Genomic DNA, 26729 nt, shown 5'->3' with positions numbered 1-26729 from the left:
ACTGTCATATTCAGCATTCCTCAGCCGATGAGTTCAGATAAAGGCCTCAAGATTTTTCTTAGCAGTAGAATCAACAACTGAAACATTTCTTGGGATTTTTTTTCTGAGCTCCGGCCACTGTCAGGGGGCGAGCCCAGTTTGTAAACGCTGCCATACTGAGAAATACAGAGATAGTTTTGTGGAGCTGGTAGGCTTAATCAACTTTGTGTCAACTCGTTCGGCGATGGCTTGAGTGCAACCGACATTCATTTATATGAAAAAGTTACACACTATTGCTTTAAAAGATATTAACAGCTATTTTGTGTTTCATGAATAATAAATTGCCTGAGTGCATGATCTGAATGTGTTTTTGACTTAATGTGTTGTTGTTCTGATTCCTGAGAAAAACTAAATTGAAGTGCAGGTGCAAAAAAGGCTTCAATAATGTATTATCTAACATACAAAAAAAATACAAATTAGATGTTGGTGTTTATTTCTTTACAAAAACAGCGGCTTCATCAAGATGATGGTTAAAATGGCCCCTGATGTCTCCAGTGATTATGTGCAGACATTGACAGGGGGACACGATTAGACCGTCCGGCATTATCCTGTAATGAGGCTCAGTGTTACCGCAGCATGACACAGGAGCCTGTTTGTGTCTTTGGCTGATGTATTTACCACCCAGGACATTTTAATGTCTGAGTTCATAACTGGAAAGCAGTTCAATAATAGTAGCCATTACGTGTCATTTTAATGTTGAAGCTAAACTCATAATCCATAAAGTAACTATAGAGACAGAAAAATGTAGGTAAATCTATATTTTCCTAGGACATGCTGTGGAGTAAAAGTATAAAACTGTAGAAAATACAAGTAAAACACAATTATCTTGAAATGGTAGCCTACTTGTACATTTTTGAAGTAAATATAGGCCTACTCTGGATAGATATATGGATGGATAGATGTATGGAGGGAGGGAGGGATGGATGGATGGATGGATGGATGGATGGATGGATGGATGGATGGATGGATGGATGGATGGATGGATGGACGGACGGACAGACAGACAGACAGACAGACAGACAGACAGACAGACAGACAGACAGACAGACAGACAGAGACAGACAGACAGACAGACAGACAGACAGACAGACAGACAGACAGACAGACAGATAGATAGATAGATAGATAGATAGATAGATAGATAGATAGATAGATAGATAGATAGATAGATAGATAGATAGATAGATAGATAGATAGATAGATAGATAGATAGATAGATAGATAGATAGATAGATAGATAGATAGATAGATAGATAGATAGATAGATAGATAGATAGATAGATAGATAGATAGATAGATAGATAGATAGATAGACTTGGTAGAAATGGAATATAATATTCATAAGTAGGTTTGTGTAGTCGTGTATGATAATTGCTCGAAAATAAAAGTTGTTGTTTCTTTTATTTCCTTAGAATGAGCCTTTTATATCTAGATAAGAGCAGAGCTTGCCACCATGGAGGCATGTTTTAAAATGGGCGTCCTGGGGAAATGAACCTGTTGGAAGACGAACTAGAACAAATTCAATGTTCTCTTCTTATCAATCCCGACACCAAAAAAAGGCAACAAGAAAACATGATGAAAAAAATAATAATAATCTGAAACTATCGCCGTACATCCACCTCTGAAATGTTCTTAGAAGACTTACGTAGAAGTGCTTTCATCTTTCATATATTCTGTGATATGAAAACAGATGAATCTTTCGCCACACGCCTACGGTTCAACAGAAGGGAGTTATTTTTCTTCCTCTATTAAAGTTACTTTCTGACTTGAAATAAGAAGCAGCGTTGACAGAAAGCCATCTGTTCTAAAATATTAATATTCTGATGCAGCATGGGTGTTCTCTAACACAACTTAGCCTGCAACAGATCCTGCTTTGTTCCCTGTAGCCACAAACCCAAGACTCCTTGTAGTGTTGCAACGTGGTGCAGCAGCAAATATGATCAAAAGGTACACAGACAAATACTCAAAAGATATTTAAAGATGCACTATGTAACTTAGTGTGTGTCACAGAAATTAACATTTTATTCTCATAACAGAATAAACAAACTTTGCTCACAGGGAAATGTGATCCCTGGAACACTGTTTGAAGTTCGAAAGCTTCCTGAAAAGCTATTGTTGTTGTACACAGCAGCAGGGCCCACAGTTTTGATTACACACATATTCTAGTCTTATGTTTGTGTCCAGGTGTCTCCAAAGAACTTAGTTTTGTTTTACGATGATAGAATAATTCAATACTAAGAATTACATGTGGAGAAAATATATTTTGTAAACTAACTAGAGGCTCTGCAAATCTCATCCCCTAAAACGGCATATAGTGCACCTTTAAAATCATGCATCTAACATTGACAATGACAGAAACTTAGCAAAGGGTTCTCACAGTTAAATAAATGTTGACATTCCTGAGCATGACAGGTCCTTCTCTTGCTCTTCAAAGCAGCATTTGACAAATCAATGCTAACACATTTTCTGCATTAAAATGGTTTTGGAGTAGTATGTTATGTTGACCGTTCAATGGACAATTTAACATTAACATGACAGTAAAACGTGAAGTTCAATCACTTTTTTGTGGTTTTTCAAGTGAAAAATGCTGCTTTTAAAGCTCCATAACATCATTACATTTCACTATTAACTAGGTTTGTATGAATTTGAATGAACGTATAGTGTTGCAATGTGGTGCAGGGACAAATTAATAAAATATTACACGGCCAAATATTCAAGTAAAATGTCTCAGTATTCTCATGGTAGAATAATAGACATTCTAGAGCTTAGTTACTAAAGATGGCATCATCCACCACTGCCTCAAGTTTTTCCACAATATCAAGTGATGAGGTGAAAATGTATTTCGTTATTTATTGTACAGCACTTCTTCTTGGTCTTCAAAGAGGTGCATTTCCCCAGGACACCCACTCAAAATGCATGATATGGCCATTAAATTTGTCCATTCTGTGCTACTGTAGAATCCTGGCAGTGCAAAATGGCGGCCTCTATGGTGGCAAGCCCTGCTCTGATGTAGATATAAAAGGCTCATTCTAAGGAAATAAAATATATATTTTTTTTTTCAAGCAATTATATACTAATTAAAACATACCTGTGAATATTATATTACATTTCTACCAAGTCTGTTCTGAAAAATAAACAATACATTCTACACACCGCACCTTCTAAACAATTTTAACTTGTTTTGCAAATCATCGAAGTTTGGTCCCATTTAGTTTAGGACTTCAAATAAAAATTCAACTTATTTTCGGCTCCGTTACATAAACTTACAGAAACAGCTCTTATCTGTGTGAATGGAATTTCAAAATGGTGGAAAATCCGAACACGCAAAGTCATGACAAGTGTGTTTTATGACCCCGGCCGACACAGACACTTGGCTCGTGTTCAGAGAGAGAGAGAGAGAGAGAGAGAGAGAGAGAGAGAGAGAGAGAAGGTTCTCACACTACAAGCTTTCCCCTTTTTCTCTACATATGTTAATCTGGGTCGACTGTACATCCAATTTAAACACTATCCATTAAGAAAATACATGAGGCCTATATTCCCAACAATGGGCCTCCACAGTTTTGTCGCTGGCCTGCTTTGCATCGGGGTGTGAGTGCGGACTCAGAGAGATAACCCTTGTGTTGTCCCAGATGGGGATTGGAACAATGGCCCTGGCCCATGGAGGGGCGGAGGGCGGCAGTGACTGACACAGTGCACTGAAGCTCCAAAGAATGCCTGAAGTGATGCCAAAGAAGTCATGGACCTCACTGACACACACACACACACACATACACACACACACACACACACACACACACACACACACACACACACACACACACACACACACACACACACAGCTGACCCCCCCCCCAATGTCCCATGGTGCCCCGGGACCAATGCGGACAACCACCACCTTCAAAGACAGCCCCTCAGGACGTCAGAAGAGCAGCAAACCAACCTCGAAGAAGCACTGTGGGCCGTGGACTGTCTTTGGAAGAGGACTACTGAGCAGATAGCCAAAGGTCAACCCCACCCAACCCTCCACCAACCACTATAGCTATGGCCACAGCCAGCACCTCAGGACAGAGCAGCTTCGGGCTAGGCAGGAAGAAGAAGGCACCAGGACTCATGGATCAAATTACCAAGTTCTTTGGAGGGGACAAGAAGAAAAGGAGCAAGGTGAGCGTCCGTGAATTTGTATTTAAATGAATAGTTCAGGGTACTTGTTTTTTTTTAATTAAATGTTACTGCTGCAATTGACTCTATTCTTTGCAATATAGTTTTTAGTGCTTGGTTCAATTTTTAAACATTTTGTTAGCAGTTGCAGTCTTAAGTTTCATTTCCACCATATCATTAAACCTGATTTATGAATTATAAGGATTGTTTCTCCAACATAGCAATCGATAACTTTTAGGAGAACCAGCCCTGTTTCTAGCTTTGGGACACAGTGCATGTTTTAAGACTTTCGTTTGTAAAAGTTTTATCAAAGAAGAATTGTATCAACCAATCACGGAACAAAATAATATACAGTATATATATTTCCAAAATTGAGAAATGCATGATCTTTCAGTGCCATGGACAGCATATTTCTGATCTCCTTCAACTTGCCTCCATAGATGTTAGGACAATCTTTAAGAAAAAAGTCAATACTTAAACTTAATTAGCATTAACTTAAACTGTTCATTAAACAGTTTGGGCTTTCTTACAGTAGCTGGTTAACCCCAATCAAATTATGAAAATTATGAAAATCAATTATTGTTTAAATGTTGACTGTAACTGGCTTAATTTTTCATCAGTTTGTAGGTTTTAACAGTCTATGGTTTTAACTTGCAGTAAATTAAGCAGTGGGGATAATATCTAAACCGCGCTAAGGTGTTTTGATGGAAAAAGTAGGCAAAATTTACAATGCAGTGGACGCAATACCACACAACCTCAGACAAAAAACTCTTTCAACTTCCCTTGATTCAACCCTCTGCGATGAGCCGGAGCTGCTCCCATACAGACACCCTTTCATCTGACAGAATAAAATATCAGTTTTTCTGAATAGATGCAGCACAAAGATTTCACATCTCAGAGTATTTTCATTGAAATGATGTTCAACAAAAACTTTCTGCTCAGATCTTTTCCCTGGTATATTACTGGCTTTCTATCTTGCAAAAAAAAGATAGATAGATAGATAGATAGATAGATAGATAGATAGATAGATAGATAGATAGATAGATAGATAGATAGATAGATAGATAGATAGATAGATAGATAGATAGATAGATAGATAGATAGATAGATAGATAGATAGATAGATAGATAGATAGATAGATAGATAGATAGATAGATAGATAGATAGATAGATAGATAGATAGATAGATAGATAGATAGATAGATAGATAGAAGCATCTTTTTCTACATTATGATAGAATACTATTTTTGCATTGAAATGAATAGATCATCAGATTGCACGGCCAAGGCTAGGTTGATCAGATGTGAGTGTTTTATTCTGATTCATTGAAGATATTGAAGATTTTAATTAAGATTCCTTTATTAATGCTAAGTGTCTTTTTTATGTTCTGTTATTTTATATGCTTTCAATGTTATGCCCTTTAAATGGCCTTAGTGAAAGGAATGTGCTATATAGATAGATTTACATACAACAAGATTCAAATTGAACTGCCTGAAATGGTGCTCAAAAATATAATAGCACAATTAGACATTCAACACAGGCAGCTCACACATACACACTTGTCAACATATGCATATGCAACAGTAGGCTATTGCATAAATGTATTGCACTTAAACATTTTTATTTAATATTATTTTAATGAGAAGTATAGATGGGCAGCACTCCAAACAAAGGGGATTTGTATCTTGTACAATTAAAGCCATGCTTAACAGTCAACTTTCCAATTTATTTCATTAGGGGATTTTCATGCTAAGTGATACAGCAGAAGTGAATCTCCTAAACGTGCTTTCATGCTGTGGTTGACTGCACCACCCTACACCACCCTCTTACTGTTTAATCTGCCATGTGGTTTTCCATGCTGTAGTGTTTTAATTACCTTCAATTGATTTAATTATCAGATTTCTCAAGACAGGAAAAAATATATATTTCTCTGTTCTTGCACTTATTGTCTGTCTCATTTGGTTTCTCGTTCTCGCACGTTGTGAAACTTGACACCCAGCAGCCCGCCTTGAAATGATTAGAATTATGATAATTATTATAATCAGGGTGTATGATGCAGCTGGGACCAACTTTGGGAAAGCAGTGATGTCTCGCAAAGCTATTCAAATATGACAAGTTGTTTTAATTGAATGCTGCTGAGTTACAAGGTACTTAAAGCCTCTGGGAACCTGGTCTAAAAGAGTTAAAAACTATATTTGATATCAAAGTTTGGTGTCTAAATAATTGTTTAGAAAAATGTAATTACAAATAAATGTTCATAAATATTTTAAATATATGATTTAAAAAAAAAATTAATTTGAGTGTCTATTCCATTTGACATGACTGAGTGGGTGTGGTCGTATCAAACAGTCATTGTTTTTATAGAACTGCAGTGATTGGTCCAAAATACATATTGTGTCATTTGAACCAGTCACATAGCCCGCCTCCTCTAAACCGATTTTCTGTAAAGATTATCAAACCTAAATGACAATATATTTCCTTTCAATTGGTGAACAGGCCCTAACTCTTTTCAGATGCTTTACTATCAGGCAACCAACTCCCCAAATTACATAGTTAGAAGGATTTGGTGGATTTGGTTATACATGTTCTTTAATATAAGAGTCCAATAACAGGATGTCATTTGAATAGATTTAGTAGCATTAAACCATGTAAACCCACACACTGACTTGATCTCTGTTCATCCCTCACAGGGGTCCTTCCGGCACTCAGCCTCCTCTCCCCAGCAGTCCTCCTCCCGCCGCAAGACCCAGGAAAATGCTGTGATGCATTTCTTCAGGAGCATTGTAAGTGTCTTGCATTGGATGGTGTCGAATAGACGACATCATGACATAAATCATACACATGTTAAGCCATTTTTATAGTTGTGTCATGCTAACATCCTAAGTTTTATTCAAATTCATTCAAACGGTTTTTGAGCTCAACCGTTTAATGTTACTTTAATTTAATGTAACTGACATGCCATGAGTTGCATTAAGTTAGAACAAAACAACACATTTCCTCCATTTGATTCTTTATGAGAGTTGAACAGTTGTGTTTTCTTTTGATTTACTTTAGATCTAAGTCTTTAAAGGTGCTCTGAGGAACTTTCAGATGTTGTTAATTTTTTAAACCCCTTTGGACAAAAGCGGTAGTGTTTTTACCTCGCCAGCTTTAGTTCCTGGGTGAGTGTACCCATGACAAAGGCATTCAGAAAAACTATAGAAAAACAGCATTCTTTGCACTGATGGTCTTGTTTGCTGTTTCATGCCATTCATGATCATCGGAGGAAAAATTAGACTGTTTCAGAAATATTTAAAAGTTCCTCGTAGCACCTTTAAGCAACTTTGAGTTCTTGAAAAGTGCCTTACAAGTCTCATCTATTATTATATCTCTTGACATCACTAGCGCAGCAGCGTGTCACAGACAGATCTACTCCAAACTGTTTTCTCCAGCTCTCTCCCTGATTACAAACCTGCTTGACTTCTTCATTTACATAATATTATAAGATATTAAGATAACTAACTAGGGAAAGTGTTAATCAAGCAGGTCAATCAATAGTTTAATTTTAGAACTGAGTTTGTCCCAATGTTTTCCTGCAATCAGACATCATTATTTATATTTATATTTATTTCTCAGGTTTCCTCTCCTCAAACTAAGAAATCAAGGGTGAGTCTCATTTCTTTCACATTATCTGTTTTTGTCGATAGTTTCAGACGACTTGTCCCAAAGGGTGAAAATATTGAGATGCAGCCATTATACAAAATGTGCTTTTAGAGATCTTTGAGCACTTTTTAGACATGAATTCCACATGTAATGATTTCAATAGCTGCCTCTCTCGAATCTTTTTTTATTGGATATTAACTTGGGGTTTCACAGAATGTTGGGGTAGTAGGATATTTAGGATACCTTTACTTTTTTAAAGTATTTTATGACTTTGGCACCATCCCAAGAAGGGTGGTAGGGTTTATTCTTTTTCTGATTTTACTTTTTTCAAACTTAAATTAGATAGTTTTACCTTTCACGTTTAATATGCAACCACTCATGCTTCATTGTAAGGGCCAGGGCACAAAACTGGGTAAACTCATTTCTGGTAAAACTTTTTTTATTTTTTACTTGGAAATAAATAACCCACCATTTTAATTTGACCATCTATCTTGATTCTCAGATGTGTTGAGGCACAGACACAGGTGCCACTCCTACACTCTCTCATCTCATCATGTCACTTTGTTTCTTTTTCATGTCCAGTGGAGAGACGCCTTGGGCTTGGTACGTCACACAATCTTTCCCCCACGAATCAAAGCAAACAGCCCCCATTGCTGATTGCACGGCTCTGTGTGTGTGTGTGTGTGTGTGTGTGTGTGTGTGTGTGTGTGTGTGTGTGTGTGTGTGTGTGTGTGTGTGTGTGTGTGTGTGCGTGTGTTTTTGCAATGTTCCCGTTTCTCTCTCCTCCGCTGTGTCCTTGGTCTGCAGTGCACCTGTGCCCTAACCTTCCCACCTCGTTTTGTCTCCTCCTCAATTTAAATTTCGTCACTGCGCTCCTTGAAAATAAACATCTTTTATTCCTTTTATGAGGAATCGAGACACATATTCAAAATGAGCCGTGATTCAGCAGCATTTAAACCCACACAGGAGCTGAATGGCAGAGCTCTCTCTTGAGTTCCACAGAAAATCTCTTTCATTCACTAGTTGATCAGTCAAAAAAAAGAAGATTTAAAGCTATAGTGTGTAACTTTTTCATATAAATAAATGTTGGTTACATTCAAGCCGTTGCCAGTTGACACAAAGTTGATTAAGCCAAACAAAACTCTCTCTGTATTTATCAGTATGGCAGCGTTTACAAATTGGTGTCTCACCCACCGACACTGTCTCATGCAGGATCTCCAAAAAATCCCAAGAAGCGCCCAAGAAATGTTTCAGTTGTTGATTCTACTGCTAAGAAAGAAACTGGGCACGATCACCAAAGGCTTTACCTCATGTAGATGCCCCAAAAGTGTTGCTGTAATTACTCACAATTCCTCATGGTTTGGTGACAGAAGTTACGCAATATAGCTTTAAACATTCATTTATGACATTCATCATTTCCACCTTTCCAGAGCGATTCGCTGCTTCTGGATGACTTTGAAACTGCTCGACTATTTATGAACCACAGTCGCCGGTAAAACATTTTCTCTTAGGACCTCTTGGCCTGCATCACCCTCCTCCTCCTCCTCCTCCTCCTCCTCTTCCTCTTCCTCCTCTTTCACTCTTTTCTCTGTAACTCCTTCATCCCTTCTTTGCCAGACGTGACTCACCGGTCCACATGTTATGGCTTCTGACCTTGTTCTTTCTTGTTCTTCCCACATTCTGTCAAAGCTACTGTGGACAGACAAACAGCCAAACAACCAAACCAGTCCCTATTCACCGACGATTATCCACTTACAACTCACGGACCTTATACCTTCTCTCTCCCTGTCATCCATTGTTCTTTCTCCTTGAAGGGCGGCTGATATGTTTATTATTTGTCATGTTTATTCAGTATGGTATTATTACATCATACTATCACCTGTTTACGTTCATGTCTCTCGCAATAACAGATCTTTTCCACGCTGTTGCTGTCACGGAGAAACCACTTTTTTATTTTTTTATTTAACCTTTATTGATACATGTAATCACATACCTGCAAAAAAGTTACATAATGACAGGAACTTCACATCCGTCTGTCTTTATTGCCCACTAGGGAAATACAGCTTGTAGCAAAGGGCTTTAAAGACCCAATGAACACTTTGAACTAGACACCAAGTGGTCGATCCCAAATGTAATTACAAAAGATGGATAGTAAACAAAGACATGTATGTGCAAAATGTGCTAAAGTTAAGACACTCGTAAAGAAGTATATGAGTGTGTTCTTTTTCATCTTTTTTTGAAAGACATACAGGATCAGTTGTGGAGATGTTCTTTTTGTCCAACAACAGCAATAACTGTGCCCTCTATAACATTCTTAAGTAATTGTTTGTTTCACAGTTGCCGTTTTGTTAAAATAATGGGACATCTCTATGGTAAAAAAGTGTCGTTACTAGGGACATCCATGTATATTAATTAAGGGTTTAGTTTTAAGGTCGTACGATGACAATAGGCAGCAAAAAGGTGCTTTGGGGCCCTTTGGTTTCAGGTCTTTGCTTATAGAGACTCTTTCCCTAGGCCTCCACGCCGCGCCCCGAGAGCGCAAAGTCACCGCTCAGGAAACGCAGAGACCAAAGCACACTGTCCAGAATCTTCAACCTGGTGAGCTCCCCTCATCCGCACCATAGCAACACAGACATAACCAAACATTCCCCCAATCAGAATAGAGTATTCACACAGACTATGGTATAATATGTGTTGAACTATCGGCTTCTTAAACACTGTCTTCCTGTGTCTGTGTGTTCTGCCCAAATGCTACAGTGATGCTCTCGACACAGATCAGTGAGTAATATATAAATAAATAAATATAGAATAAAGATTCATCATTTTCAGTTTGGAAGACTTTTCATTCATCCTTCATTCCATCGACGCATCTTCAAAGTAGCCTGTCATTGAAATTAACTAACGAGCTTAAAGGTACAGTGCGTAACTATTTCATGTAAATGAATGACGGGGACATTCAAGCCATCGCCAAACATGTTGTCACTAAGTTGATTAAGCCTACCAGCTCCCCTGACACTGGTGCAGGAGCTCAGAAAATGACCAAGAAGCGCCCAAGAAATGTTTCAGTTGTTGATACTAAAGCTAAGAAAAAACCTGGACGAACAGCAGAAGGTATGAAATCCATGCAAGATCACCAAAGGCCTAATTCATGTAGACGCGCTGACAGTGTTGTTGTAATTACTCAGAATTCCTCATGGGGGCGACAGAATTCAGGCACTGTAGCTTTAAGAACAACATTTTCATTTTTACAGTGACACAACCAAAATATCCCATTTCTCATACTCATACATATTCATTCATTGTTTTTTCTGAAAATGCCATCTACCTCAACTGTTTTTTTCTTTAGTGTGGATCCCGGGAAAAAGTATCGGACAATCAGATCCCTCAAATTGCTCTTAAACGCTCTTGAGATAGACAGAATACATTTGTATTTATTTTTTTCAGCCATGCCACTCACATTGTCCCTCTTTTCTATTGGTCCAGGGAGACACCAAGTCCCGTCCACCCCCCAAACGCTGGAGCACCATCTTCTAAGCTCTCCGCCGAGCAGCCAACACCCACAGATCCAACGCAGACGGGACAGGACCAAAGAGAAGGAGGAGGAGGAGGAGGAAGAGGGGGAATATATGTGCAAATGGCGGACTCCCAACCTCAAGAAACCCTAACACACTAACACAAGCCTCCCTGTATGTTTTTTTTTGTCCAGTTTTTCTTTTGTAAACGTACTCAGTATATCTTTGTCTCAGTCACTATGGAGCTGTTTATAAGAGTTTTTGATTTGTTCATGCTTTTGGGTGAATTATCTCCAAAAAATCACCTATTCAAGTATCTTTTTTTGAAGGTGCTACTGTCTGCTGTCATGCTGTCCCGGGGTTCGTTCATATAGCAGATGTTACGTTTTTATATTTGTCCTACTGTCTGATTTGTTTAGTACTTGAGTGACGCTTATATGTATCTCGCTGATTTTCCAGGAACACTGTCCCGTACACGCCATATTTTTTCATTTTAGTATGTTGAATCTAGATGTTAACGTAGTCCTGCTTTGGTTGTATGTGCTTGAGTGAAAAATGCATTTGGAAATCCAACTGGAAGCCCACAGTATATGAGGAGTGATAATTCTAATGTTTTTTTTCAATTTGCTTCTGTGTAATTAATAAAAACCTGTACAGTATGATGTCTTTCAAGTCTATCGAAAATATATCAAATGCCCTTTCAAAATGCACTGTTATCGCAAACTTAATACTACAACTTAAATAAATTATTCTCTCCTTCCTCTCATTGAATCTATCCTATTTATTGTGAGTTTATCTGTTTGCATTTTAAATTAAGTTTGAGGTTTCAATGTTATTTTAGTTTTTTTACGAAGAAGATAAAGACAGAGACACATGTTGGTTTTACAGTATCTGATGGTCAGATAGTAAGTGGTTGAAACGTTTAAGGCGGAAGCAGCAAGTGGGAAATAAGGAATTTGGTACTGAAGGGCAGTTTCAAATGTTCTGACGCGTAATATGTCAACTTTACTTCGCTCATAATTTTTTTTTTAAACACTCTCATTTGTACATTCTCTGTTCCTATTTTTTTTGCCTGGAGTTTGCTGACGGTGCTACAGTAACCGCTACTTAGAAAAACTGAGTGCTTAGTTTCCTCTTCATGTTGAGCTCTTGTTTGTTTTTTAATGTGCAGCCTAACTGGAAATAAATGTCATGTCTACTCTCAGTTATTAAACGTTTGTTTGAAAAAAAAATCTGACTATTCTCGTCGTCTTTATAGTATCTATTTTTGCAGCCAAGCCACAATGATAAACATCTACTACACACTTAATTCTTCATATAAATGTCTTGAATATCGGTTACATTCTAGCCGTTACCAAACGAGTTGACACAAAGTTGATTAAGCCGATCAGCTCCACAAAACTCTCTCTGTATTTCTCAGTATGGCAGCGTTTATAAAAACTGGTGTCGCCCCCCCCCCTCCCCCCGACACTGGCGCAGGATATAAAATATTATGTGCGCAATCACCGATATGCGCCAACACTTTTTTAATTACTCAGAATTACTCAGGGGGCGACAGAAGTTACACACTATAGCTTTAAGTAAATGGTGCAACATTTTAGATAACAATGCTCATTCAATAAAGTCTTATTAATAAATATTATTTTATTGAATCCTCACAATCTATTGGTGGTTGAAAAAGTATCAATAATAGACAAAAGTACGAGGGTTATTATGTTTTTTTGTCACAGGTATTAAAACTCTAAATTATTCCCTATGTATGGTAGCGGGATGTTTGTAACCATGGTAATAGTGGGCACCAAAAGAAAGCATCATGTTTTCAATCAGCTTCAAGGATGAGCAGCTGAAGATCTGAAGGAAGGAGTGTGTGTGTGTGTGTGTGTGTGTGTGTGTGTGTGTGTAGCCTAAGACTCAGACTCAAGACTACACGCACACGCGCACGCACACACACACACACACACACACACACACTCACTCGTGAAGTATCCTTGAGGGGCCAATCATCTATATTTTACAATAATCCTTACATCAAAGCATCCTCTACTTAAGAAAAAACCACGTCAAGCTGCTCATTTTGTCCTTCAAAATTAATGAACTAAGACACTTGATACTGGGCCAAAGATACACAATGTTTCTCATCATTAGAAATGATGCTGATGTAGAACTTTTCTCAAGGACAACTACAGTACTTCTGAAACAACAATTAGGAAAGAGCTTCATCCCTCCTCTGCATGTTCTCTCCCTGAAATAATTGGCACAAAGGGGAGGCAGTAGGCTATTTTCTCTGTGCTTGAGACATTTTTGCATCACATGAAAAGAGCTTAACACATTTCAGACAAAGTGATGAAATTCGCAATTAGTTTTAGAATGTGCTTTTTTTTTCGTTAGTTATTGAGTTATTATGTAATTTTTTCAATTTCTCTGTTTTGGTTATGCTTTAATTGGAATAGCAATAGATGTCTGGTTCTTTGATGTAAGATGATGCTTTTCTTCAAACAGTGTTGAGCAACAGGGACCTCTGGTGCTCCACCATTGTTGCTGCAAAAGGAAATGTTCTAGAATCAGCCAGTGTTCTATAACCAGCCCTCAGTGTTCTAGAATGATCCACAGAGCTGTAAAATAATTCCCAACTCTCACAATCAATCTGAGAAAAAATCCAAACTGCTTTTATTTACATAATATACCAAGGTTACTTTCCTTTACATAGCGGGAAGAGACATCAATATGGCACAGAAATGTTCAGACCCTTGTTTATATGTTCTAATTCTAATGCAGATTAGTGGCAAATAATTTATGTGCAAAAAGCAAATTAACTTTATTCTGGCTCAGGAATTACATTCACAACATTGCCAGTCAGAGAGATTACATTTAACAGCATCACTCAACAAGGAGGAGTCTACATGAAGGCAGTGCACAAACTGAAAAGGATCACTGGAATGAAACGCATGATAATTGTCCCTTTTTTTCATAACACCATTTACATGAAGAAGAAAAAATAGCAGAAAATGGATAGAACTAGAGATGAACCGAATTTTCCACAATAAAATACTTAAAAAAAAAATATTTTTTACCGAACAATGATATTTTTGATGAAGTGATCAAATAGAAACCAGCATGGAATGATGAGTCAAACATGACTGAATGAAAATATTTTGTCATAATTTATTCATTCATTTGAAGTTATATTGTGCTTTGTTGGTATAATGTTAAACTCGGTTTCAGAAAAAAAAAATCATTTCGGTGCTTCCCTAGGTACAATAAAAATGGCTGCTATAGAAACATTTCATGATTGTTGTCCATCCATAGACTTTTGAAGTCGTCATTGTCCTTCTTCTATGTATTTGTGTGTATCATGTTCATGTGTATAAAGTGCCATAACTCACTGTTTGACATCAACGTTTAATTCCCGCCAAAACCCTCACTCGCCTCTTGTTTAAAAACATGGCCGCCAGCGCCCAGATTCTGTCCACAATCCACAATCCCAGGCACACTGCCCAACAGGCCGACGCTCATCCCCTCCTCCATCTCCCCGTGAAAATCCACCTGTTCCACTTTCACCTGTCCTCCCGCTGCAATGAAAGCCTCGCCGTCTTCAAACCCATAACCATATCTGTCGTCTATATGCGCCGCGGCTGTGCTTGTGCTGTTGCCGTTAGCTCCCGAGCTAGAAGAAGCAAGTCTCTCACATCTGGCCTGATGCCTCAGAAAGCTATCTCTCCAAATTACCTTCTTCCCACACAGTCCGCACTCGTACGGCCGCAGCCCGCCGTGCGTCTTCAGGTGCTTGGTGAGGTGGTGCTTCATTTTGAACGACTTTGTGCAGACGGGACAACCGAAGGGGCGTAAGTTGAGATGCTGCATTTTGACGTGTCGGTCGCGCATGCTTTTCAGGGTGTAGGCTTTCCCGCAGTGGCAGAAGTGGACCTTGCCCGTGTAGGGGGCGCCGGCGAGGGACACGGAGGATGAGGAGGAAGGGGTCGGAGGGGAAGAGGGTGGAGGAAAGGCAGCGGAGGAAGGGGAGGGGGACATGTTGCGATTTAAAGCCGATGAGTCGCCCTGTCCTGTTCCCGTAGAGGTGGAGGGCCAGTTCACTTCGGAGGTCGTTGCCAAGGTGAAGTCGGGAGACGCGGGCACCAAAGGCCTCTGGGAAACCTGTCCCGTGCCGTCTGCGATCTCGTCATAAGTGCCTCTGTTGAAGGTTCCTGCTGCTGCCAAACATTCAAAGTCAACATCCTCCTCTTCCTCCTCTTCTTCGTCCTCTTGGTCTTTGCTGCAGCCGCCCCCCCCCTCCTCTGCGCCCTGTTGGGACCAGGGACCGCTCTGCCACGGCAACCGCCCCATCACAGGACCCCCGTCAACTGTTTGGGAAGCGTGGATAGAACCGGGCAGGTCTGAGGAAGGTTCACTTACTGGTAAACTTCTCTGAGCTTTCTCCTTTGTCTCCTCGGCACTCGCATTCCCCGCGGCGGGTTCCGCTCGCACGACCTCATTTGAAACTGGGTGGAAGTCTGCCGGAGACAATGTCAAGACAAAAATGTGTGTTATATATTTAGACTAAGTAGAAGCTTTAGAATAGAAGATAGGGGTGTGAACGATTACAATCATTTATAAACGGTTTAACGACAGCAATTTTATCATGTACACATTTGACTGTTGAAAAAAATTAATTATTTGGCCAGCAATTGCGATTAACCATATGTGCTTGTGACTGTGGGCAGAGGGAGCAGATTAAAACACGTTCACCTTTATGAACGTTGAAAAGGTGTTTTGATAAGAGTTTTTAGCTTTTTTACTTGCAAAGATTTTATTGAATTTACTGACAGTAACTCTGTATTATGTCTTGTGCCAGAAATAAATTAGGAGAAAAAGCTGTAATCAAACTTGACATTTTTCAATTTCAATGTTCCCCATACAGCTATGACTGTGTCTGGATAAGTGGAATTGAATAAATTGCCATGGCATTTTGTTGGACAGAGGCCTATTATCCTGTCATGCTCACAGTAAAATGAGGCTGTTGTGTCTTAATCTCACCACAGTGTCCCAGTTGTGTGAATCCTTCCTTCCTCTCCACGTCTCCTACTCCCTCGTCGGCCTCTATCTCTCTTCTCTCACTCTTCCTCCTTTCATCTCCGTCCCCGATCTCTCTATTCTTATCGTTGCTGGGTAACGGCTGCGGCGCTGTTCGTTGATGGAACCTGACTTTCTGCTTCAAAGCTTCAGCGCTGGTGAAAGTCTGTCCGTGGTGTCTGCTGAACTGTCCCGGCCCTTCCTGAGCAAAGTGACTAGTTTTGGGGTTTTGGTTGGACCCCCAGGCCTCCTCACAGCTGGTGTAATAGCCCTCTGAGTAGCCGGGCGGGACGTCCAGCTGAGAGTCGGCTAAGTGCTGGGTGGACGAGGGCCGCGGTCGCCCCCATCTGGCAAACTGCTGCGGCCGTCTCCACGTGGCCAACGGAGGCAAGGCGTCGGGCTTCCTCTCTTTCCGTCTCCCTTCCCTTTCCAGGTACAAACAGTCCGTGCTGCTTGGCGACTGTTGCCGGGACGCGGTGCCCCCAGAGTGAGCGCCGGTCGCCTCGGTAACTTCTGCGGAGGGGCGTGGCCTCTTCAGGATCTCGGTGCATTTGTCCACGATGTGCCACATCTGCAGGAAGCTGGCCACGGTCACGTAGTTGACGATGTCGTCGTGCACCATGCTCAGCTGGCCGGTGTAGGCCGAGCTCAGGACGCTCTGGAAGGCCACGGGGTCCATCACCGAGGGCAGGGACACCGTGGTGACGTTCTTCAGTAACACCTGTGGAAGGACAGGGACAGACATACTCAGTTAGTTATAGGCCTCTGAACAAGAATAGAAGCCAGTGAATTGGTCACAAAACAACGACAGTAGGGGAAGATGAATGATTACATTTAAATGCGATTCTATAGTTTAAAAGGTGGAGTCAGCGAGTCTGGAGATTGCTTGTTGTCGAAATCCCTTCGAGTGAAAATCAGTGAATGTCTGCTCACAATCAGCTACCTGTAGACTAGTACGTAAACAAAGGCTCCCACCGTAGCTAGTTTACAGAGCCTAGGCTGTGTATTAACTCTGGATTTTAACTCCTAACTATCCAATAAAGCTTTACAAAAAAATGCCAAAATGAATGAGTAATAAACCCTGGCCTACCTGGTCATGGAAGTAAGGCGAGGAGGCAGCGAGCACGCAGCGATGCGCCCTGAACACGTGGCCCTGCACCTGGATGGAGAGGTCGCACAGCCGGCCCTCCTCACGCTGCCGGTTCAGGTTGTCCAACACGGCCGCGCGGGCGCCAGGGAAACACACCTGCACCGTCAGACCGGCCGAGCCACTGCAGCTGGGATCCATGGTCAGGGAAAACTAAGAGAGAACATTTTTTAAAAAAACATGGATGACTTTTTTTTCATGATATTCTGTAAATCAAAACACTTTTTGAGTTATTTTTCTAATGTGTGTGTATACAGGTTTTCTTTAGAACCTATTCTGAATGCTTTATCTTGTAACAGTCGGTACACTAACCTTTAAACCTGTAGTATTTTGGTTTTCTAAGGTTACTTCCGTATACGGTGCATGTGCTCCTGTACTTCCTTTTGCATACATTTCTGTTCTCGTCAGTATTTGATTTCTTTGTTGGCCGGATAATTTTAGGGAACATGTCAATATGTAGGGTTAAATACAGAATATGTTCATATGTCTATAATATATAGTTTACAACGTACTGAGCTGTGCTAGCCTATTATTGATCATAAAACATTTACAATGCATGTAAGTCGACACACTGCAATGTCTAAACGTCTTACTGAAGACAATGCTACAACCTTTCTTTATAGGTCCATGGCTACAACACAAAAGGTAAATACAGGGAGTGAGGACAGATCCAAAACAACAGTAAACAAAAAGGAACCGTTAAGCTAACATCCTTATATAAACAGACTGTGACATGGACTCACTTTATTTTGGCTTTCTCTAGCGTCAGATTTAAGAAATTTTTCAATAAAAACAAGTTGTAAGCATAACCAACTGGGATGTGTATTGTACAGTAGATTCCACCTGATGCTGTCACATTTGGCTAACAGTTAGCTAATGTTAGCTTCCCACATGGTACACGGCGCTCACTGTATTCACATTAAAAAACAGTATTATTAACATGAAGTCTGGTTATGGAGCACGAAAACAATATTCAATGTTTCTGCCTCACTGTTCCTGCTAAACCAATCTTGCGTTAGCTTGTTGTTGCTAACTTAGCTTACTTGCAGCTATGGTTAGCTTAGTTACTTTACCTTTGATATGCCGAGCTTGTTTACTTTATAGGAAAACGTCTCTCGCTATTTGCAGCGCGACATTGTTGTTCTTCAACATGTTGAATTCCACAGAAAACGTGCCGTCGCTTGTCAGTGCAAAATAACGAACAAACAAAACAATAACAGTAGCAGGCCAGTGATGCTAGCAGCTGCCCGGAGGCGGAGCTGATTCTGAATGAGCCAATCAGCGTCCTGACAGCGGGACACCAGAGGATATTTTTTTTATTATAGTGTTTATTATTATAACATGCAATCACACTGTCTATGTTAAACTCATATAGTGTATTATATATTTAAAAAGCTGAATACATAACAGTTAGTTAGTCTAATTTGAGATATATTTCTCATAAAGGATTTCTCGTGATGAGGATATTTTTATTATCAAGTAGCCCTATCATGTCCTTCAATAGTTATGAGCTCGTCTAAAGAATGAGCTTTTCATTTAATAAATTTAAATTTTTATCTCAATTTTGACTTTTAAACTCACGATTATGGCACTTTCAAAACGATGACGTAAAAAGTCAAAATAGGCTATCTCATATAGGCTAATTGACATTTTTTTTCGAAATAAGGAGATAGCCTACAAATCTCATGTTATTCATTTATAAAGACGAAAATATGAGCTAAGAGATGATAATTTCAATTTCTTACTTCATAATTTAGAATTTTATCCTATACAACATTTGACTTGTATCTCATAAATATGACCTTTTAAAAAACAGAACAAATCTCAGTGTTGATATGTTTCCTAACACAACTTTTTTTCCCATTGAAATGGTCTTCCAAAGTAATGGAAGTTATTGACTGTTTGTTCCCAGCGTTATCATGTCCACTGGTGTTATTATCAGTTAAAAATGGAAACATTTTATCATTGGATCCACCCGCCTAGCTGGAGTCGATTTAAAGGGCCAGTCCGCCTTTATACCAGCGCATCTGCCCGAGCCCTTTCTTTCTCCTAACAGGCGCTATGGATGCGAGGTGAGGGCCCCCGCGGCAATTTTTACCTACAAACCTTAAAAAAAATTGTATCCGTTCAAAAACAATGGCGTTTATTAGCTTTAACTGACCTCGCGTGCATCATCTGCTCGACCACAACACGCGCACAGCCTTTTACATTTTTTACCGCAGTGCATCTGCAGCGTTCCTCTGTCTGTGTGTCTGTGTGTGTGAGTGTGTGTGTGTGGCGCAGGAGAAATCACCGCTCACTGGAACAGGAGGTTGTTTTTTAAATAATATTACATTGTTTTCTTTTTCTTTTTCTCTTTTTTCTCTTTATTGTAGCCTTTACGGAGCCTGCACGAGCGAAGCATCTCTCCGAAGAGCACGAGGACCATCATTAGATTAACATTACAGGTCTTCAGTTCAGCTGTCATCGCGGGAGAGGAGGACAGTATTTTTTAAATATTTTTTTTCTCCCGACTCAGCAGGAGCAGGCCTTTCTATCTGGACAGTAGGATCTGATTTCACTGATCCGTATCTCTGGATTATTAGATTGGCCAAGGTGTTTACTACTGGGCGCGTGTGGCCTGTTAAGAGGTAGCTATTTAATTCTTATCACAGAGCATGCCAATTAATTAGGCTACATATTCACTTCTTGGGTGTGAGTGTAAGCCTATTGTTGATTCTTAGTCAGTAGCCATGTTGTAGCCTACATTATAAAAACACTTATTCCAAGCATTGTGTAGTAGCCATAGTCTGTATATTATTAGCCTATTGGTGCTATATTTGGGCCCCATGCAGGTGTAACGACCGCCCTGTGCATCTCAGAGTAGGACATCAAAAGAAAAAATTCAAATCAAGTCTCAGGTTGTTATGGAGAAACCCTGTGTCCCCCTATGGGCTCAATCTGGATTCTTTACACAAAGGGCTAAAAAGCTCACACCCCTAGAATGTATTAGATGATTAGTGTGACTGTCTCCAAATCTGAAATATTCTGTCATAAACGGCCAGAGCCAAAAAAAAACTGAGGCACAGACTGGGGTTTCAATAGTGGTGAACAAAGGGACGCTTGTAGACAGAAATATTTGGCACTTTACAATATAATACATTTGTGGTGGCTTGCTGCCTTACACACTCAAGTTATATTCGCCTATGACAGATGCACTGCTTTTAGAGAAATTGCAGCTCTAGCCTTCTTCAAATACAATAGGCCTATAACATAGCAGCACAATTGCCAAAATAAGTTCAAATATTAATACACAAACTTGGCAGGTGCTCAGTTTATGAGTGTCATCTTTCGGAGCTCCAAACTTGGAGCGTTGGTGACGTCAAAGTCTGGACTTCTTGAGGCTCGAGGTCGACCGAATCATCTCCACTAATGTCCCGGGACATCATGGCAGCGAAACAGCTACTAGTGCTGCTCTCTCTCCTCTCCTCCCTGTCCTGTGAGTATAACCTATGATCTGAATTCCCTGGAGCTGACTACAGCTGGAGTGATGATTGTCTGTCTCCTAACCCATAACATTGTTTACGTTCACTTGAATTCATACTTGCACCGTATATATTCATATTGACCCTGTTGTATTCATCTATTCCCATTCATAAGTATATCTATATCTATACACACCTTTAAAATGTTTTTATTTTGTTTTTTCTACTGCCATGTTTAGCACATCTTGCACTTTACGCTGTACACTGGAAATTGAACATATTTTATTTTCTAAAACTGAAAATTGCACACTGTTCTATTGCACATAGTTTATTTCAATACATGTGTACGTGTGTGTGTGTGTGTGTGTGTGTGTGTGTGTGTGTGTGTGTGTGTGTGTGTGTGTGTGTGTGTGTGTGTGTGTGAATAGAATTTAATCATAGAATGCAACTTCCTGTGTGTACTGTTCATATGACAATAAATAACTTGAATCTTGTGTTGTTGTTGTAAACAGTGTGTGAGGGTCGCGGTGCGTGTGCAGAGGTGGACTCTGACACGGAGGCAGTGGCGGGAAAAGGCTTCAAGCTCGGCTGCATCTCCTGCAAGAGGAGGAGTGAGGTCCGCGCATCGGCCACCGTCCAATGGTACTTCAGGCCCAAGGGGGATGAAGACTTTGTTCGCGTGAGTTGCAAAAGTTTATCCCTCCTGTCACTCATGTATTGGTTACTGTCATTGTATGTCTCTTGGCGGGGTATAACAGATTATCGTTGTTCTGTAACATGTGCAATGACAAATTAAAGCTGATTCCTGATTCAAATGTGTTACTTACTTTTACTTACTTAAGTTAAATTTATGTATTTGTCAATTTACACAAGGTGCATCAAAATTCGTTCTTTGCACCCTCTCGAGTTACCACACTTCTGGTAGAGTCAAATAAGTTAGGGGTTAAGTGTCTTTCACAAGGACACAATGGTAGAGATGGTGGGGCACCGTAGATGTAATATTAGCCACCACTAGTTTTACTACTAATACCCTCCTGTCCGGTGCCGGGGATCCAACCAGCGACCTCATGGTTACTAGTCGGCCCCTTTTCCTGTAGGACATCCTACCACCAGTACTGACTTACTAAATGTGCCCTTGCTGGAGAATTTTTAATCTGATGCCAGCAAAAAATAAATAAACAAATCCAACTACTGATGCAGCAAAAACATTCAGTACAGGAAGGTTTTGTTCTTCTGAAGGGGATTTTAGTCACATTCAACCAGACACTAAAAGCTATTTTTATATGCATGCTTATAGAGTGCACAGCCAAGCTCACTTCCTTCCTCTCTCTCTCTCTCTCTCTCTCTCTCTCTCTCTCTCTCTCTCTCTCTCTCTCTCTCTCTCTCTCTCTCTCTCTCTATCTCTCTCACACACACACACACACACACACACACACACACACACACACACACACACACACACACACACACAAACCCGATTGCATGATCGCGCCCAGTGCTGAGGTCGTCACGAGGTGCACATGGAATCAATTGTGATATTTAACACCACAGAGAGCATTAGAGAAGACAAACGACTGTGCTGGCCTTGTGTGGGACACTCTGTCACTGGAGCGGATGCTGTGATCATGTTCCTGTATGTATAAGGCTTAGAATAAAATTTGTGTATTGACTATTTGACCCCACCCCCAAAAAGTGTGTCCCTTTCCAACACAATACTGTAGCAACTCATTCGATGATCTTGATTTTTGTCATCGATTTTCCCTCATGCTTCTTAATGTGGCAAATACACAAATATAACCCATGGTTACAACTATATGTGGTATGTAATATCATTTTAAAAAAGAAGATCAAATTGAATTGAACCCTAAGGGATACATTCACATTTTAACAGCCTAAGGAGGAAACCTACCAAACTCTTAAAAAAGGTGCTACAGTGGACTATTTAATATTTCTAAACAGTCAAATTTGTCCTCTGATCATAAATGACATGAAACATCAGACCATCACTGCAAATAACGCTATTTTTTTACATAGTTTTTATTAATGCCTTTGCTATAGGTATGCTCACCCAGGAACTACAGCTGGCATAGTAAAAACACTAACGCTTTTATCCAAAGGGGGTGCTAGAATAAAAAAAACTGAAGGCTCCTAAGACCACCTTTAAATAAATACAACAGAAAGAAGAAAGCAGAATATAGACATTAAATGCAATAGATGACAATACTTAGATCTTGTCCATGATTTGTACATTTAGCAGTTTTCTGACTAACCTTTTATGTCTCTGTTTACGCCAGATCTACAGCTACAACGAGGAGGGACCCACCATCGAACACGATGACTTCATGGACCGTCTGGACTGGAACGGCAGCAAGAGGAGCAACGATATCCAAGATGGCTCCATATACGTGCTCAACGTCACCTTCAACGACACGGGAACCTACCGCTGCTTCTTCTACCGCACCCTGCTCTACGATAACTACGAATACAACATCGAAATCAGCAAAGTCTTCAAGCTCACCGTCGTGGCTAAAGGTATACAACGTCAAAAACAAACCCGCAGTTTTTTTTTTGTCCGCGATAAATATGAGACAGATTGGATCAGTTGGAGGATTTAAAAACATAAAGTTGGAGGAGTTAGAGAAGACGTATTAGGTTTTGAAAACATTGGAAGAATTCAAAGCATTCATATTAAAGATGCTCAGAGGGACTTTCAGTTTGTGTTAATTCTTGCACCCCATTTGGACAAAAGCGGCAGTGTTTTTACTACGCCAGCTGTTGTTCCTGGGTGAACGTACCTGAACAAAGGCATTAAGAAAAACTATATAAAAATAGCATTCTTTGCACTGATGGTCTCGTTTGTTGTTACATGTCATTTATGATCATCAGAGGAAAAACTAGACTTTCATAAATATTTAAAAGTTCCTCGTAGCACCTTTTTAAAGGTTTCTGTTTGAGTTCATCCTTTAAGCATTTCTTATAGAAGCAGATCTGTCTTGGCCTCAGGAAGCCATTGATGTATTTAGAAATAATGAGATATGGAGTTTGGGATTGAAAAGGTCTGACACGTAAGGACGGGAACACTATCATGCAGTCCATTGAATCTTTGACCAGACTGTGTTCTTAAACTGTAAACACGTTTTTACACACTGAAAAAAATCCCTTCATTTGTACATCAGACTTAAAATTCAAGACAGTTTTTGCTTTGTGTAAACCACGAACGGCCCGTGTTGCTTCTTTGTCTGATTTCTTGATTTCTTGATCTTTGCAGCGACCAGAGGAACGGCTTCCATCGTGTCCGAGGTCATGATGTACGTGGCCATCATTGGCCTGCAGGTCTGGCTGCTCATAGAGATGATATACTGCTACGGCAAGATATCAGCGCACGGGGAAGAAGCAATACGAGAAGCAGCGTAAGTACTTCTATTATTACATTACATCGGTACTGTAGGCATGCTGCGAAAACCTTGTAACTCCATCTGATTGGGTGGTGATTCGGTTATAGTTATTGATTCAGAGATTCTTTCTTTGACTAATGCAAACCTCTTAAGTGACTATAGCCGGATGTCATGTTAAATATTTAAACATCACTGCATTTCTCAGTTAATGCAGTGGAGATACAAGGTTTTCTTGGACAAGCATGTGTGTCGCTGAACGCAAACAACTGGATTTGTTTAAGGCAAACACCTCTTAAGATGTTTAAGATTGCAAAAAAAATCCAGTTATGATATATCAACCTTTTTTTGTGTTTTTAAATGACAAATCTTTGGTATTTATAAACTACAATTTTTTGTTAATGATTTTTGTGCAGCATATTGGCAGGATACGGATATATCAGTCACGCCCTATTGCGTGTAAAGTAGAAACAACACACATCTGGGATGAGGCCCCGTCTTACAACCAATGAAAAAAAAAAAAGCAATATTTGGCTTGAAAATCTGTTAATTTAAACTGAATCCCTGTGAAAAATGTTTTGGTGGTACTGGGCCTTTACTCTCAAAGTAACTGATGTGTTCAAAATAAATGCTTTGAAAAGTGTGTATTTCCCCCATGAATACCGCCATACTTCATTCATGTTATACTGCCGAAGTCACACGTTTAATTTAAAGCTAAAGTGCGTAACTTCTGGTGCATTCTGGACACTGTCGGCACATCTACATGAGGTAAGGTTTTTTCTTAGCAGAACTGAACAACCGGAACAGTTCTTGGGATTTTTCTGAGTGTCTACCGAGAGTTTTGTGGAGCTGATCTCAACTCATTTGTCGATGGCTTGAATGTAACCTGACATTCATTTCTATGGAAAAGTTACGCACTGTAGCTTTAAGTTTTGACCTTGCTGCATCCTCTGCTCGGTTCTTATTCCTCCACTTTACCGTTCGTCCAGCCGACTTATTGTTTAAGATTATCAATGTTTCATTTGTGTGTGTGTGTGTGTGTTTTCACGTTGTGTCTCTCTGTCTAACACCTCACGCGCCCCGTGTCCGTCCACCTGTCATGTTACCGTCCCGCCATCCTCCTCCCTAGTAAACTCAAACTCGAAAACGAAATGCAAAACCAAAAACCAATCCAAAAACAACCTCCTGTAAGTCAACAAAAAGACCAGTCATACAACCTTAGCTGTGATGATTCGTCTTTTATCATTTTATTTGTTTATTTCACCCATTTCACTGTTTTAAAGTTCAAAGTTAAACATATGCACTAATGGTTTGTTTTTTGCTTTTTCCCCGCCTTCTAGAAACGCTGAATATTTAGCGATAAACCCGTTGCCGTTGGACAGTAAAGAAGGTGCGGTGCAGGTCGGAGAATAGCACAGGTATGTTGACACGGAGAATGCATGCGAGCAGCCGTGTCATTCCAAAATGAGATATTTGCCATTCAGTGAAGTCATTTTTTCCGAAGCCATTGTCTGAAGACGGTTTTTAAAACTGTTATCTAATATTTTGTGCAACCCATTAATATTAAGGCCAGATTTAATATTTTATTTCAATCACTCGTATGTAAGTATGATGCAATAAAAAATTAACAATCCAACAAACTAAAATAGAATTTTCACCATTGTAAGACAAAAAAAAAACATTATAACCTTCATGACTGCAAATGAGACTGCATTAATTTTAGTAAACTGTAGTTTAAGGTGCTCCGAGGAACTTTCAGTTTGTGTTCATTCTTGCACCCTCTTTGGACAAAGGCGGTAGTGTTTTTGCCAGCTGTTATTCCTTGGTGAGCGTACCCATGACAAAGGCATTGAGAAAAACTATATAAATATAGGATTCTTTGCAGTGATGGTCTCGTTTGCTGTTACATGTCATTTATGATCATCAGAGGAAAAATTAGACTGTTCCAGAAATATTTAAAAGTCCCTCGTTGCACCTTTTTAAAAACATTATTTTAGAGATATCTATTGAGAAACTGGATTTCCTATTAACACATTGGTTTTGAATGAATGCCATTAGATCCATTAATACTTTGTTATTGTTTGTCTTTATCTTCAGGTTTCCTCCGTGGATTAACAACATCTTTCCACCCTCCGACCTGCATGAAAACAACGTGAAGCCCCTCTTCAACCCCGACTCTGTATTTTACTTTTCCTTTACCAATCATTCACATATAAAGAGAGCATGGTACCAGCACTGTATATACTAGTCTGCGCGCTAAAGCATGTTATGCACTTAAAGGCCTACTTCACCGGTTTGAATATGAAG

The 26729-nt window shown here is 39.8% G+C and overlaps 3 protein-coding genes across 4 annotated transcripts; 2 read left to right on the top strand and 1 right to left on the bottom strand.

The window, feature by feature from the left end:
* Nucleotides 1-3983: 3983 nt before the first annotated feature.
* On the top strand, nucleotides 3984-12551 carry mbpa (myelin basic protein a). 2 transcript variants are annotated; one of them, XM_080044847.1, is made up of 6 exons: nucleotides 3984-4200; nucleotides 6889-6981; nucleotides 7814-7843; nucleotides 8423-8443; nucleotides 10355-10438; nucleotides 11324-12551. In XM_080044847.1, the coding sequence occupies exons 1-6, from the start codon at nucleotides 4081-4083 to the stop codon at nucleotides 11372-11374; spliced, it is 399 nt and encodes a 132-aa protein (XP_079900973.1). In that variant the 5' UTR covers nucleotides 3984-4080; the 3' UTR covers nucleotides 11375-12551. The 2 variants fall into 2 exon arrangements, with proteins under 2 accessions (XP_079900973.1, XP_079900974.1); XM_080044848.1 differs by lacking the exon at nucleotides 8423-8443.
* Nucleotides 12552-13995: 1444 nt separating this feature from the next.
* zbtb22a (zinc finger and BTB domain containing 22a) lies at nucleotides 13996-18793 on the bottom strand. Its single transcript, XM_080045132.1, has 4 exons — nucleotides 18640-18793; nucleotides 17510-17719; nucleotides 16384-17140; nucleotides 13996-15860 (listed from the first exon to the last, which is right to left on the bottom strand). Exons 2-4 carry the CDS (start codon nucleotides 17705-17707, stop codon nucleotides 14752-14754), a joined length of 2064 nt encoding a protein of 687 aa, XP_079901258.1. The 5' UTR covers nucleotides 17708-17719; nucleotides 18640-18793; the 3' UTR covers nucleotides 13996-14751.
* Nucleotides 18794-20048: 1255 nt separating this feature from the next.
* On the top strand, nucleotides 20049-26703 carry LOC307264345 (sodium channel regulatory subunit beta-1-like). The gene is made up of 7 exons (XM_080045743.1): nucleotides 20049-20196; nucleotides 20872-21044; nucleotides 21543-21709; nucleotides 23325-23562; nucleotides 24299-24440; nucleotides 25763-25840; nucleotides 26520-26703. Exons 2-6 carry the CDS (start codon nucleotides 20978-20980, stop codon nucleotides 25833-25835), a joined length of 687 nt encoding a protein of 228 aa, XP_079901869.1. The 5' UTR covers nucleotides 20049-20196; nucleotides 20872-20977; the 3' UTR covers nucleotides 25836-25840; nucleotides 26520-26703.
* Nucleotides 26704-26729: the final 26 nt, after the last annotated feature.

Source organism: Ammodytes marinus (assembly GCF_949987685.1).
Source record: "Ammodytes marinus genome assembly, chromosome: 17".
Taxonomy (NCBI): domain Eukaryota; kingdom Metazoa; phylum Chordata; class Actinopteri; order Uranoscopiformes; family Ammodytidae; genus Ammodytes; species Ammodytes marinus.
Note: the sequence above shows the minus strand (reverse complement) of the source record. Positions and strands in the feature narration are given on the sequence as shown.